Source organism: Taudactylus pleione, unplaced genomic scaffold (assembly GCF_031769625.1).
Source record: "Taudactylus pleione unplaced genomic scaffold, aTauple2 ptg000043l, whole genome shotgun sequence".
Lineage (NCBI taxonomy): Eukaryota > Metazoa > Chordata > Amphibia > Anura > Myobatrachidae > Taudactylus > Taudactylus pleione.
In genome coordinates, this window is record NW_028284445.1 from 1,388,133 (window position 1) to 1,400,405 (window position 12,273).

General features: G+C 46.4%; 1 protein-coding gene across 1 annotated transcript in view; it reads right to left on the reverse strand.

Moving 5' to 3' along the window:
* COG6 (component of oligomeric golgi complex 6) overlaps positions 1-715 on the reverse strand; it is a 137,014-nt gene extending 136,299 nt beyond the window's left edge. The window contains exon 1 of the mRNA XM_088460136.1: positions 479-715. Coding sequence (XP_088316262.1) covers positions 479-595 — 117 coding nt within the window. The 5' untranslated portion in view covers positions 596-715. The remainder of the gene's footprint in view (positions 1-478) is intronic.
* Positions 716-12,273: the final 11,558 nt, after the last annotated feature.

Below are 12,273 nucleotides of genomic sequence, written 5' to 3' on the forward strand. Positions count from 1 at the left end.
GAGAGAACCCGGAGCAAAGTTCAGGTGGGAGTTGTGGGGAGGCTTGCCGCCATGATTTATGTCAATGCATCCCTACCTACCTGCTGCTCTGCCACTGTGCCACTGAGCAGCAGCAATGACACATTTCACTGCAAATCACTCCATCAAGCCCCCAAATTGCCCACATTTCCTGGGAGTCCTATTGCAGGGGCCATTCATGTTAATGGATGTTGTCAATAGTAGCATCCTCATGAAAGTATATACAGTATACAGCCCCTCACATACAGAGCCTGCTGTTCTCTCCACCATATGAACATGTAAATGACATGTATCATGTGGGAAACCTTCTTCCTACAGGAGATTAGGGAACATGTCGCCATTTTGCTGTTCTGGAACTACAAGTATCAGAATGCCCTGGGCAAGCGATCTGGGACCTGTCGTTCCCCACTAGTTGGAGACAGCCAACTGACAGTGGCCTATGCTGTCCTCCCTCCCTCACCTTGTCATTGTCCAGCCGGGTCTCCAAGATTTTGTTGAGCTTCCTGGACAAGGGATTGGAGTTTGAAGTGGATGAGGATGTGGAGAGTGAGGCACCGTTCACCTCAACCTCAGCCATCTCCCCTCACTGTAGGATGCAATTCCTCCCCGTGTACAGCAGCCGTGGAACGCAGAGAGACGCGGACTTCCGGGATGTATCAGGTGACACGTCACAACAGCAACGTCACTCCCATAAACAGAGCCGGCTGGTAGGGGCGAACTGCGCATGCGCCAGAGGCAAAGCGATAAGTGGGGCAAGAAGGCACATCATTGACATTATGTAAAAGAGTCAGGCTGGCAGCTGTGTTGTTCTCTGGCCTGCAGCATAACCCACTTTGCTTAGCATAAGACAGGTTTGCCAGCCATCACTAAAGAGAAGTCAAAGATTTACACCTATCATCAAGAAAAAAGCAGAACTCATTGCAAAATCAGCCCTATCTTCAAATTATGGAAATACTTATATAAATGTTACTAAACTTTAGAAGGGCTGAGAAATGGTCTGCTAATAGCCGTGTTTCTATTCACAGAACACTGTGTGGGCACAATGTACAGTTCACTGTATGCATGAAACCAGCAGTACAATCGAACATGTTTGATGATCAAATGAAACGAACACAAGCAGTGTTGTACAATTATCATTCACGAACATACACTGTATTCATGTACATACACTATGACAGGCAGAGAGCATTTTGGGAAGGCAACAGGGAGTGTCTCAACCGTTTCGGGGCATCACATCCTCTATCTGCGATCTCTGGCATCTCGGTTATGGCGACCAAGGAGTCGATGGTAGCATGATCTGCGTCCGTTGCATCTGTGTACACAGTTGCAGACAGCTGCGATGGCTCCGGTGGGCGTCTCAGTACAAGTCCCATTGGCTTCCTATTAGCATATTTTCGCAAATTCTCAGCTGAAAAAAAATCGAAGCTACAGCAGCTATAGTGTACAACGCTGACTCAGTCCTGGTGTTTCTCAACCCCAGTTCTCAGGAGTCAGGCACGGAGCAGGTCACTCAGGACCGTAGCTAGGGTAGTATGGCCGGTGCCATCGCACAGGTCAGGGGGCGCTGTTTGGCCCTGTCAAATTTCTGTTTATTATCATTCTTACTTGTAGCTTTCTCTTATTTCATCCCCAGCATCTGCTGGCCTCTCCTGTCTCTTTCCTGGCCCTTCCCCATGAAGCCATGGCGATTTTTTGGGTGCATTATGTCCCTTTGAAAAATGAGGGGGGCGCCAATGCTCTTTCTGGCAAGGGGCACCAAAAAGTCTAGTTACGGCTCTGAGGTCACTAATACCCCTTTCACACCACAAACAATAACCCGGGTTATTACCTGAACGTGCAGCAACCCAGGTTACTGTGCAGTGTGAAAGGGCCAGGTTGAAATAAGCCAAGTCGAGCATTTCAACCCTGGTCACAATAAGGGCTGAACATGGGTTCACCCAGGCTCGTGATGTAGTGTGAACGGGCAGGGCCGGGTTAAAGGGGGGGCGACAGGGGCGATCATCCCTGGGCCCCCACACCTGAAGGGCCCCCACACCCAGCCATCGGGGTTAAAGTGAACCGGAGGAGACGGAACCAGTCCGCCTCCTCCGGACACCTAACCCCGGTGTCACACGGAGACACCAGGCGCCCGCTGAGATTGTAACCAGCGGGCGCCCGGCTCCCTCCCCGCAGCGGCAGCCAGAGACTAGAGTGAACTCCGGCTCAGGCAGTGAACTATGGGAGAGACATCTTGCGTCTCTCCCATAGTGCAGAGGAGCAGCGCCAGCCGAGCGGATCAGAAGGCAGCGGTCGCGGGGCTTAAGGTAATTATGATTTTTTTTTCTTTTTAACGCAAGCAGATTTTCCACTGCTGGGGGGACATTACTTCTGGGGGCATTACTCGGGGGGGACATTACTACTGGGGGGGGCATTACTACTGGGGGCATTACTCGGGGGGGGGCATTACTACTGGGGGAAATACTCGAGGGGGACATTACTACAGGGGACATTACTCGGGGGGGGCATTACTACTGGTGCCACTACCACAGGGGGCATTACTACTGGTGCCACTACCACAGGGGGCACAACTACAGGGGTATTACTACTGAGGGCATTACTATTGGGCATACACAGGGGGCATGACTACTGCGGGCACAACTACAGGGGTATTACTACTGGGGGTATTTATACAGGGGGCATTACTATTGGTAACACTACTACTGGGGGTATAACTACAGGGGCCATTGCATAGGGGGCACTGCATAAGGGGCAACACTCCTGGGGGCACTGCATAAAGGGCACGTAATAGGGGCCCCCACATGTTTGTTGCCCAGGGGCCCCCACAGCCCTTAATCCGGCCCTATGAATGGGTAACCCAGGTCAATGTGACCCTGGTACTGTTCACTGCAAAAGAAGAGCCGGCGCTTGGAGATGATCTCAATTTCAAGCATCGGCTCAGCACGTGACTTCATCGACCCGAAATAAGACAGGCCGATGACGCCAGTCTGTAAGGGGTCTCAGCCAGGTCGCACCCAGGATGGAACAGTAGACAAAATCCTGGGTGCAACCTGGTATTTATGTGAAAGGGTTATAACAGGTCACATTTCTCAAAGCATGTAGCAGGCGCACAGGTGTATTACCAACTGTCTCAATTTAAAGATGTAAAGGTGACCTGGACAACATGAACTGTTTGGGGTCCCGAGGACAAAGTTTGAGAACCACTGCTACTGTATAAACCAATAAGCTAGATCCATGGTGTTTCAAGATAAGAAAAAAATGGCCTTAACATACATTATGCTACATGGCTGGATTCTGGATCTATATTACTGGATTCTGGATCTATATAGAAAAGTTCAAAATGTAGAAAAATATAACATTTTAAATGATTTACAAATAGCTAGTAATAAATAAGTGATTTCTACATGTGATATTTGTAGCTAAGCAAGCACCTACTGACATCTACTTTGTATCTATATTGGTTGCATTGTAGTTGCATAGGTGTACAATAGGCTTAATTTTAATTTCATGTATTTATGTCTTCCAGAGTGCAGCTTCGCTGCTTTGATCAGCAAACACTCAGAGGCTAAGCCCACCAGGAATGTCTCCCAATGTTCACAAACACAAGTGAAACTGCATCTGTTCAACTAATGGCCATTGAAAATTTGGGATTTGCTAAACAGAAGAGTGTTTAAATTAGAGAAGAGTGGTCCAGATTATTTGAATCTGAACCGCTCTGAACGTCTTAATCTGAGCCACATCCGAGTCCTGGCTTGCGGTTTCCCGAGCCAGGTCGAGGTTGAACGTCATCCTCCCGGGGTCGGATTGTCCTGGCGTTTGGATTCCATATAAGGAGCCGTGGCCGGGACTCAGCGCCATTCACTCCAGTCCAGTCACTCTTCTGCATGCTGCACTCTGCTCTATGGTGTCCAAGTGGGGCTGTGTCCATCTCTAAGGGGCTGTGCTGTCACTATGTCCATCTAAGTGGCAAGCTGAGTACAGTCCCCTTAGTCTAATTAATTTCCATCACAGTGGTGCTGCACTAACTCCGCAGGCCCCACCTAATGCGTTCATATTGTGACTCGATATTTGTCAAGCAAAATAACTTTAAGATAATAAAAAAACTAAAAAAAAGAAATAAAAATTGTTGTATTTGTAGTGTTCTGCGCACTGCACCCCAGTACGCTGCATTACCCCGTAGCGTGTGCGTAAAAGCATCTGACTCCACGCAGGGTATTACCCCAGAGTGTGTGAATAAAAGCGGTCTGACTCTACGCAGTGAGCCAAGCTGCCAGTTTTAAAAATAAAAATTGTGGTATTTGTACTGTGCACTGCACTCCAGTACGCTGTATTACCCCAGTGATTGTGCGTAAAAGCGGTCTGACTCTATGTTGATGGAGCAGGAAGCTCCCCACTGACATCACTGATGATGTCAGTGCGGCCGCCCACAAAACGGTAGGCGTTCGTTAAGGAACGCCTCCATTTTGGAAACCACCCCCCCGGCCTGCCTACCAAACGGGGTGAGCTGTCGATCAACATCGACAGCCCCCCTTTGGTAGCGAGCTCTGTCGCTCCAGGGCTTGCACACACGCAGTGCGGCCGCTGCACGTGCGCTGGACTAACCATCGAGTCGGTTACGAGCGCATCAGCGCTTGCGACCGACTCTGAATAAGGTCCAGAGTCCCTTGGACTAGTGGAAAGACAAAAAGGCAACTTGGAGGCCCTTGTACAAACTGGCTTTGTATTACTTAAGCTGCCCACCCTCCAGTGTGTACTCAGAAAGGGTTTCAGCACAGCTGGGAACCTTATCAACAAACGGCATAGGAGGCTACTTCCTCATAATGTGGAAAAGATGATGTTCATCAAAATGAACTTGAAATTCCATGAGGAAGACCTTTGCCGCCAATTATGTAAAAAAAATACAAAGGTACCTGTAATGGTGGATTCCAGCAGGGATTAATTAATATTGTGTGAGAATGATGTACACATTAATGAGGAGGATGAGGATGGCAGACAATTAAATCTTGCCACAGTAGATCTGTTAGCTTAGCTGCCTTAAGCCCATTGGTAGCTTGTTTTGTGGGGACCCAAACAAAACATGCATTTCAGCCACAAAGTGGTAGTTCCTGTCACTGAAGTGCTTGGTTTGCTAAACTGCGCATGTCCTGTTTAATATCCAACATAACGGTGGGTGGGAGGGCTCAAAGACAATTCCATCTTGCACCACTTTTTTTCTGCTATGTGGCAATGTTTTATAGATGTGCTATAAACTGCTGTGTGTTTGTGCCGCTGCTCTGTCACTTGGTAAACAGCCAACTCATTGCAGCCCTTGGCCATAATTGGTGAAAACAATATTGTGAGGTGGTCAAAATTGACTGGAAATTAACTATATTGAGGTTAATAACACTCTAGGGACAAAAAAAGGCCCAAATTATGTGATTTTTGCTTTTTTTGTTAATTTTTTAAAAAAAAAGCAAATCCAAAACCAGTCACGGCAGTTTGGCAAATCCAAAACCGGACGACGATTCAGAGCCAAATCCAAACCCAGCAAAAATGGTCCGGCGCACATCTCTAGTTTAAATGTTTCCATGGCTTGACAGAAGGTATAATAAAGGAAACTGCAATAAATTGAAAAGAAACCATTATATAATATGTATATTCAGTGTTTTTTTTCAATGAGAAAGGTGTATGTACTCCCCTAGAGCAGGGCTGGATCTAGACCTTGTGTAGCTCAGGGCAAAAGTTCCCTTTGGCAACCCCCCCCCCCCCAAAAAAAAAACACTTAAAAATCAAAGCGGGTGTTCTTCTGCCGAAAAGAGCGTGTGGCTTTGTGACACACCTCCTGTGCATCACTCGTGGGGGAATGCCCCATCCTCTCCCGTGGCCGCTGCTGGGAGACTGGGAGGGAATGGGAGGCGCAGCACAGTTTGTGAATATGATGCCACCAGAGTTTGTACGTTATGCCACACAGAGTCCATTCACATTATGCCACACAGTAGTACTCCTTATACACATAATGCCACACTGTAGTAGTGCCCTTTATAACACATTATGCCATGCAGTAATGCCTTTTACACATGCCCCACACAGTAATGCCCCTTACACATTAAGTCATACTGTAATGCCCTTTTACACATAATGACAGTTATGCTCTTTACATATAATGCCACACTGTAATGCCCTTTACAATTATACCACACAGTAGCGCCCACTACACATAATGCCACACTGTAATGCCTATTACATATAATGCCACACTGTAATGCCCGTCATATATAATGCCACAGTGTAATGCACGTTACACATAATGCCACACTGTAATGCTCCCTCCCACCCAAAGACTACCCCCCCCCCCTTCGGTTACTCACTGTCCCAGAGACAGTGGGAAGGAACAAATTACCACCATGGTGCCACCGGATTAATGTCCCAGATGGTGGTGCCACGGCGGGCAAAAACAGTAGGGCCACGGCATAGACTTCGGCCGCGTTCTTAGACCACAGAGCACCAGGCAATAACCCTGCTTACCTGCCCCTAGAACAGCCACTGCCCTAGAGTTACAGCTGGAACAAGATTACAGTAGTTTCCACACTCTAGATGAAATGTTCAAATGCCCATTTTATTAATTTCTGATATCAAATCACTGATTTTCCTGTTTCTGGAACTTGTAATAAGAATGAAAAATTACACCAGAAAAAAAAATGCGCCAGTATTACGTAAAGCTGAGTATCACCAGAAAAAAGCACTGTGTAAATTACACCTTATATAGTATTGTGATGTTATACTGTGACATTTTTAAAACAAGTTACAGTATGTTGGGTGAACCTTGTTTCGCAGAATAATACAAAGCAAGTGCAGTGTCATATTTGATATAAGCCGAAAAAGCATTGGACTGTTTGTCCGTGATAACTAAGCCAATCTAAGTGACTAGTATACATTGACTATATTTAAGTTTACCTTTGCCAAGCACTGTAAGCAGCTATTGCTCAAGGTTAATAAATGCAGAATAAATAATAAACTATGACCATATGTGTTGTAGACCCACCTCAGCTTATCACCTAAAATACTTCTCTAATTAGCTAATGTTCTAGGTAGTACATTTCCAGGACTGCATGCCAACTTTGTGCCAGTGGGAGGAAGACAGTGAAGTGCGGTGAGGTCAATGGCTGGGGAGGCACACATGGAGATGGGTCTGAGTGCTGGGAGCCTGTCTTACTGTAACTCTCCCCTCACTACACTAAGCTTCAGTGTCCATTGATTCTCCTACCTGCATCACTATGTCTTCTCTTGCTGCTGACTGAGTTCCGATCTATGGGTCTGATTAAGCAAGGATCGCAGTTGCTGATGCTCATGCAATCGGCCTTTGCGTACTGCGCATACGTATGTATCGCAGTGTGCCTGTGCGCACTAGCCACTGCAATCAGGACTGCGATCACAGAGGCTACGCAGACCCAGAGTGATTGACAGGAAGTGGCGTTTGTGGATGGTGACGGGGGGTGGTCGGCCGAACGCATGCATGCCAGGGCGTTTGCACGCCATTTCAGGGGTGTGCTTAAATTATCCACTGCTATACCATACACAGCCTGAGGCCTCATAGCGTGCGCTGAAGTAAGCAATTCCTGAGTGAGGTCTGACCTGCCTTAACTGTGCGTATGGGTCCAATGTTACTCAATGTTACCAATTGTTTCGCTATGTTGCCCAAGTATACGGATGTGAGTTAGGGGAAGTGGGCATCTTTATGTTAGGCTGCGATCGCAATGCGAATGCAAACATTTATAGATCACCGCTGATATTAGCAACTGTGTTGCGTGCGTATAAGCAGAATAGTGATCCATGCTGAATCAGGTCCTGTGAACACTGCAGTGCACTTCCTGGTCACATGACACATCCCAGGTGTCCATCAGTGCTCAAAGGTACATCCTCCATACTCAGAGGTATGCCTCTATTAGCTTTCTTTCTGTGCAGCTTAGTGCATGTGGTGTGACCCTGCCCCCATCTCTGCAAACAGTGTCTGACTATACAGAAGCGAAGCTGAGCTGGTTCTGCCTCACCTTTCGTCTCCCTGCAGTCCCAGGGAGCTCCACAAAGCTATACATATAATAAGGCAGCACTCCTCTTTTGTATTTAAGTATATAAATGCAGATGCCCTCCAAAAGTTAAACTCACTAAGTGGTCCAAACAAACATAATTACGCGGTGGCACTCAATGCTGATCCAGTATATGATGTGTGTTCAAATGTTTATGTATAACATTTCCTCAGGGTGCACCGAATATATATTTGTGAAGCTTATCGGTAACTCATGTAATTGAAATTGAATAATAAATTGAAAGGTTTTTTTTTAGTGTAAGGGCGTGAGGACACGATTCACAGGTCATGATGACACAATTTGCATATTAGGATGCCGCCCACTTCAAAAGAAAGCAAAGTGAAATTCAGGAGTCTCAGGTATATTCTAGGACACAGGTTCTCAAACTCGGTCCTCAGGACCCCAAACAGTGCATGTTTTCCTGGTCTCCTCTCAGAATCGCAAGTGAAATAATTAGCTCCACCTGTGGATCTTTTAAAATGTGTCAGTGAGTAATGACTACACCTGTGCACCTGCTGGGTGACCTAGAAAACGTGACCTGTGTGGGAGCCTGAGGACAGAGTTTGAGAACCACTGTTCTAGGTGTAGGAGAACTGGCAAGTGTGAAGTTGCAACACGAAGAATTGGGGAAAACAGGCCATGCCACTGAAACAATAGTTTTACATTGGTTAACAGAAATCAGAATTGTCCCAAGTCACGGACCCCTCTTGGACAGAGGGCTAATTTCACAGAATGTGGGAGAATTGGGTTACAGGTGTCAAAGGATTATTTTTGTTTTTCTTTACAGTGTCGGGAGGAATGCAATAAGTAAATTCCCATTTCAGCCTTACAGTTTACTACAGTATAGCAGCATTCTATTTTTATTCATTTTATTTTTAGCCTTTTGCGCCTCACTTCAGTACCGTGTAAGAGGAAAGCACTTCAATTGTCAGGATTTTTTTCTGTTTTCATCATACAAATTGCAGTATTGGCCACTTTGAGAGAGAGATCATCATGGCAAACTCCGGTCAACAAACACTTTGGTTGACTGTAGAAGTGCGGAAATAGGAGATAAGACAGGTTGGAGAAAGCGATTTATATCTCTTCCCATGGAAATGTTTGTACGGAAGCACTTTTGACAAAGCCTGGAGATGTGACACCACAGTAAATGTGGGTTTTGCAGATAGCAAAAGTTTCCACAATAGAAGTACCTTTGATGTTCTAGCACTATATACATACTAAAAAAAAAAGAAATATATATATATTATATATATATATATATATACTGTTTATATATATTTATACTGTATATATATATATATATATATATGTATGTATACTGTATATATAAAAGGCTAATGCTGCTCCTCACCTCTATGGGGGGAATTCAAGTGTGTTGCTCACCTGCGGCCACTAGATGACTCCCAATGGAGAAATTCAATTGGTGCTCCGTTTCGCGCATGCACAGCCGCTGGCACTGACATTTCTACTCGCAGCCACCCGAGCTGGCGAGCACATATTACCGAAAAATGACCCACTTGAGCGCTGAAACAGGACTTTTCTTGGCCGCGCCAATGTTCAGGCTAACACTGCACCTCACCTCTATGGGGGGAATTGAAGTGTGTTGCACGCCGGTGACCACTGTATGCCTCATGGAGCAATTCAATTATTGCTTCGTTCAGGCGTGTACGGACAGGTCTATTAGGTGGACAGCACAATACAGGGGACAGCAACAAAGCACAGCACAGTACTCACAAATAGGTTTTTCAAGTGTCTCTGAGCAAACTCCCTGCCTGCTCTCCCAGGTGAGACACCCCGACCTAAACACACTAGGCTTATATTGGCCACTCTCAGGTGGAAAACTAACAAGCCTGTTACCAGGCTGCGAGAACCAAAACCTGGAGTGGCCGTGGGTGGAGCCCTCCCTCTCCTCTCACCCACAACCCCCAGGTCCCAAACCGGCTTTTCAAAAAGCCGAAACTCAAGCCTGCTACACTGCAGACTTTCTCCTGGGGGTTTAAAACACAAAAGACAGGAATCTGGGACAAATGTACCTGCCACAGACCACTTTACCAGTGATAGTATCACATATCCCCGCCTTTGTTTCGACCTGTGGGGCGGAACAACTGAAGCCCCCAAACAATGAACGCGTGACAACGCGTCAGCATTGGCCAGCTGGCTTCCTGGCCTGTGTTCCACTGAAAATGTAAAAGTTTGTAACGCCAAGAACCATCTTGTAATTCTCGCATTACTGTCCTTATTTTCAGACATCCACTTCAGAGGGGCATGGTCAGTGATCAATTTGAACTTTCTTCCGACCAAGTAGTACCTGAGAGCCTCTAACGCCCACTTTATGGCCAACGCCTCCTTCTCCACTGTGGCATAGTTTCTCTCATGTACATTCAACTTTCTGCTAAGATAGAAAATAGGGTGTTCCTCACCCTCCTTGTTCTGGGACAGGACCGCTCCTATACCTACTTCTGATGCATCGGTTTGTACTATGAATTCCCTTTCAAAATTAGGAGTCATCAGGACTGGTTGGGAACACAACGCTACTTTCAACTCCTGAAAAGCTTTCTCTGCCTCAGGACTCCATTCTACCATGACTTTTTGTTTGCCTTTGGTCAGGTCAGTCAGTGGGACTGCCATGGTGGCAAAGTTGGGTATAAACCTCCTGTAGTACCCCGTAATTCCCAAGAAGGCTCTCACCTGCTTCTTATTCAGAGGCTGTGGCCAGTTTTGTATGGCATCAACTTTATTGAGCTGAGGCTTTATCAGGCCTCTGCCAATGGTGTATCCCAGATATTTTACTTCCTCCATGCCTAGACAACACTTTTTTGGGTTGGCTGTCAAACCTGCCTTATAGATGGAGTCCAACACTGCTTGTACCCTGAGTAAGTGAGACTGCCAATCAGGACTATGAATGAACACGTCATCCAGATAAGCAGCCGCATACCGTCTATGGGGCCGTAGGATCCTGTCCATCATTCTTTGGAAGGTAGCAGGTGCCCCATGTAGCCCGAAGGGCAACATCTTGTACTGAAACAAGCCCTCTGGCGCTGAAAAAGCTGTCTTTTGTTTGGCGCTCTCGGTTAACGGTACTTGCCAATACCCTTTGGTTAGGTCAAGAGTGGTTAAATACCTTACCGTCCCTAGTCTCTCAATCAGGTCATCCACTCTTGGCATCGGGTAGGCATCAAATTTTGAAACACTGTTCAACTTTCGGAAGTCATTGCAGAAACGCACACTCCCGTCGGGTTTTGGAATTAACACAATGGGACTTGACCATTCACTATGTGATTCTTCAATAACCCCTAACTCTAGCATATTTTTAATTTCTTTCGACACCGATTCTCTTTGTGCTTCTGGTAACCTATAGGGCTTTAGATTAACTTTAACCCCTGGGTCAGTGATGATGTCATGTTTAATGACCGAGGTTTTCCCAGGTACGTCAGAGAACAGCACCCTATTTCTAATCAGAAACTCCTTGACCTCTTGTTGTTGAATTGCCGACTTCGGGAACTAAGGGCCCTGGACTTACTGGAGGGTCTTGGACGGCCGACAGTACCATTCTATCTTTCCAGGGCTTTAACAGATTTATATGGTATATCTGTTCCGGCTTTCTTTTCCCCGGCTGGTAAACTTTGTAATTGACCTGCCCCACTCTTTCTAAGATTTCAAAGGGCCCTTACCATTTAGCCAAAAGTTTATTTTCCACAGTGGGAACCAATACTAACACTCTGTCCCCAGGAGCAAAGCTGCGTAACCGAGCATTGCGGTTGTATACCCTCTGCTGTGCCTGTTGAGCCTGTTCCAGGTGCTCTCTCACTATCGGCACTACCGCAGCAATTCTCTCCTGCATTTGAGAAACATACTCAATCACCGTTTTGTAAGGACTAGACTGCCCCTCCCATGTCTCTTTGGCAATGTCTAGTAACCCCCTTTGGTGTCTCCCATACAACAAGTCGAAGGGTGAAAACCCGGTGAAGGACTGGGGAACTTCTCTTATGGCCAACAATAAATACGGCAATAAGTAGTCCCAATCCCTACCATCCTTGTCGACCACTTTCCTAAGCATGTGCTTTAACGTCTTGTTAAACCTCTCGACCAGCCCATCGGTTTGGGGGTGATAAACCGAAGTTCTTAACTGTTCGATTTTGAACAGGCGGCATAACTCTTTCATGACTTTGGACATAAACGGTGTACCCTGGTCAGT